A 3,795-nucleotide genomic window follows, 5' to 3' on the forward strand; every position below is an offset into this window, starting at 1 on the left:
ATAATTAACCCTATCAATGGACAACATGTTTGGGATGTTACACCCTATGCAGATATATTACCACCAAAGAAGACGACAATGCCAGGAAGGCCCAAGAAGAAACAAAGACTAGAGGATTGGGAGTTGAAGAAGAATAACAGTGAATTAAGAAAGGGTGGGCAGAGGAAAAGATGTGCCATCTGCAAAGAACTTGGACACAACATAAAAGGTTGTCCACAAAGACCTCCAACAGTAGAGGTTCCTACTGCCCAATCTGAACAAGTCACCCAACCTCCAGCAACAGATGTTCCTATTACTCACCAAACAACTATGCCTTTATCTGATGAATGATGTGATCAATGATCTAATGTACTGAACTTATTTATATTTTGTAGCAAATGTTTGCTCTATCATTTTGAACACAGTTTGTGAAAATGTATTGTTATGATGTATTTTGGATATGTAAGACAATGTTGTTATCATTTTGAACAACTTCTGTTATGATGTAAGACAATGTTATGATGTAAGACAATGTTTGTGGTTATGAGAAAGTGATTACTGCCCAATTTCGTTATCACTCATCAACTTTATTGGTCATTGCTTTATCATGTTTCTCATTATAACACTTAGTCATGATTTTGCTTTATGATTATTCCACTTAAAGTAACAATGTAATTAAATGAAATTAAATTACACACATTATCACTGTAATAACTCACCAACATTAATAAAACACACATTACATATAAGCCAAGTTTCAAGTCTGATCACAGATGACACAACATCAACCAACTTTCACCAACATTGCTAATACAATTACATTCAAAACAAATATGACAAAGATCATCCCCACTAACAATTTAAACCACTTATCCAACTTAACTAAACTTTTCTCTATAAAACCCAGTCTGATCTTTTGACCATATGTTTCTTCCATTTGCAACACACTGTCTTCCATGCTTATGGCACCCACTTCTTCATTTCTTACACTACCAGTCCTTTCTTCTACATTCAGCCCATTTCCTTTATTTCCTTCGTCAATGCACCACTTGAAGAAGTTGCAACCAACCAATTCTCCACTCCCACCCTGTTCAACAACAACACACACTCCTTCGTCAAAACCCAAATAAATAGACATAGATTTATGGTTATATCAAACTGACCTTGAAGTTAGGGCAACCCCAGAATTTTTTCCCCTTGTTTTTAGGGGTTCTCGCAATACGAAACATTGCACTGTGACCACAGAGGCATGTTGGTTTTCCATCCAACCTCCTAACACTGCCACTACTATGTTTCATGGCCGAACCCAAACATTTGCAAGTGGAAGATGAACGAGACATCCTTACCACCACCTCAACACCACAGTGCTTACCCAAGACGTAAGACAACAGGTGTGCTTCACCGAGACGAAACACGAAAGACGTTCCTCCTCTTCTTCCCCAACATGAAAATATAGTTTGGATGAGAGCGGATGCCCTTAAATGTTAGGGCTTCGTAGGCTACCTGGATAAAACACAAGACACACTCAATTTTAGTGCACAATGCCACGTCGGTAAATGAAAAAATCCAGCTCATATCAATTTAACGTCGTCTCACACCACTTAATAGTTATGGTACAATGTGCTCATTTTTACAAAATATATGACCCAATTAAAATAAATAAAAAAACGAAAACCGGCTGAGATTTTCGTACAAACTTGAGGACCAAGGGTTTAAATCTTTTATATTCTACTGTAAATTTACTTACGTAAACTAGTTTTAAAAAGCTGTTGGAAAGTAGTAGATGGCAGGACCCATGTAAGGTGAATTATTGAGTGTAAGGTAGAAAGACACGTACCATTATGCACTAAGACTGCCACCTCTCTGGTCCTCTTCTTCAGCAGTTGTCACAATCCATTCTATCACCATCAACACCATATATATTTTGTGTTCCAAACTCTAGCATTTACTTTTCATGTATAAAAAATAAAAATATTTAAAACATTTTAAACATAAATATAATTACTGATACATGTTTAGTCCACTCCATCTTAAAATCGAATATGCACAAAAACCTGTCTTAGAAAACGACGCTGAATTGGCTGTGTCCCCACAATTGTTGCTGTTACGCATTTAAAACAAGCTCAGATGATATGATACCTTCTACGTACGGATTCTCTCCAGCAACTACCTTTTCTCTGCTAATGAAATTTTTACCCAAAAATGTATAAAAAAGATAAATATTTATTATTATTATATTCTTTATCTTTTATCAAAGTTTCTTTTTTCTCATATTGGAGACCACATTTAATAGTTTTTTTTGTTCATAATAATAGTTAAAATGGGTCACTATGGTTGGGAGAAGTGAATCTACCTTAACCTAATTTATAAAAGAAATGTTTCTTCCTGCGCTACAATGATATTTACATGCACTCCACAAAGGTTCAGAAATAACTAGTTGAAGCTAATAAAATGTTTAAAGAATAATTTTAATGTATTATTTCAAAGAGTAGAGTACTATATATATATATATATATATATATATATATTTAAGGATCCTCTAATTCTTCATCTATTAAAGGAATGACAGATGCATAAATCTACACAAATTATAATAATATTTAAATTATAACTAACACAATATTTGATTGTCTAATATTCTTTAATAGAATATTTAGCATATCTTAACACCACACTCAAGTTGGTGCATGAATATCACACATTCCCAATTTGAATAGAGACTCATTAAATAATTTTCTTGACACTACTTTGGTGAGAACATCAACCAACTGCAATTCTAATCTTACAAAAGGAAATGAAATTACTCCAGCTTCAAGCTTCTCTTTGATGAAATGTCTATCAATCTCCACATGCTTTGTTATATCATGTTGCACAGGATTGTGAGCAATTGCTATAGCCGAAGCATTGTCACAGTACAAACTCATAGCTTCATTTTGTTTAAAGCCCAAATCCAATAGCACATTTTTAATCCACAAAAGTTAACATACACCTAGTGTCATGCCTCTGAATTCTGCTTCAGCACTAGATCTTGCTACTACAGGTTGTTTTTTACTCCTCCAAGTAACAAGATTCCCTCCTATAAAAGTAAAGTATCCAGAGATAGATTTTCTATCATCTTTTGAACCTGTCCAATCTGCATTAGTGTACCCTTCTACCTTTAAGTTTTCATGATTTGAGAACAAAATTCCTTTTCTAGGAGCGAACTTCAAATATCTCAAAATCCTTTCAACTTCATCCATATGAAGCTTCCGTGGGTCATGCATAAATTGACTAACAACATTCATTACATAGGTGATATTTGGACGTGTATGCCACAAATAAATTAATTTTCCTCCCAGCCTTTGGCATCTTCCTCTGTCTATGCTTGCTGAATTTGAGCATTGAAAGAGTTTATGATTTCGTTCAATTGGTGTATCAGCTGGTTTACTCCCAAGAAACTTAGTTTCTGATAGTAAATCAATAGTATATTTTCTTTAGCATAGAAAAATACCATGTTTTGATCTAGCTACTTCAATACCCAAAATATATTTGAGGTTTCCAAGTTGTTTCATCTCAAATTCAGATACAAGGTATTGTTGTAAACTAGAAATCTCATCTTGGTCATTTCCTGTAACAATCATGTTATCTACATTTAAAATCAAAGCTGCAATTTTTCCTTTTCCTCTCTTGAAAAATAAGGTTGATCAGAGTTACTTGCTCTATAGCCAAAAAACTTCATAGACTTGCTAAACCTTCCAAACCATGTTCTTGGGGATTGTTTTAATTTGCAAACCTTCATTCCAATTGAATCAGTCATGCCTGGTGGAGAATCCATGT

General features: G+C 34.3%; 1 protein-coding gene across 1 annotated transcript; it reads right to left on the bottom strand.

The window, feature by feature from the left end:
- Positions 1 to 763: 763 nt before the first annotated feature.
- On the bottom strand, positions 764 to 1,319 carry LOC148195373 (uncharacterized). Its single transcript, XM_088094412.1, has 2 exons — positions 1,143 to 1,319; positions 764 to 1,066 (listed from the first exon to the last, which is right to left on the bottom strand). The coding sequence occupies exons 1-2, from the start codon at positions 1,317 to 1,319 to the stop codon at positions 764 to 766; spliced, it is 480 nt and encodes a 159-aa protein (XP_087950538.1).
- Positions 1,320 to 3,795: the final 2,476 nt, after the last annotated feature.

This window comes from Vigna umbellata, chromosome 7, assembly GCF_029865625.1.
Source record: "Vigna umbellata cultivar VRB3 chromosome 7, Vumbellata_1.0, whole genome shotgun sequence".
Classification (NCBI taxonomy): domain Eukaryota; kingdom Viridiplantae; phylum Streptophyta; class Magnoliopsida; order Fabales; family Fabaceae; genus Vigna; species Vigna umbellata.

Excerpts from the sequence above, each read along its gene's own strand:
- LOC148195373 (XM_088094412.1), bottom strand. The coding sequence starts at position 1,319 with ATGTCTCGTTCATCTTCCACTTGCAAATGTTTGGGTTCGGCCATGAAA. Across the intron at positions 1,067-1,142 it reads GGGGTTGCCCTAACTTCAAG|GGTGGGAGTGGAGAATTGGT; the intron begins GTCAGTTTGATA and ends GTTGTTGAACAG.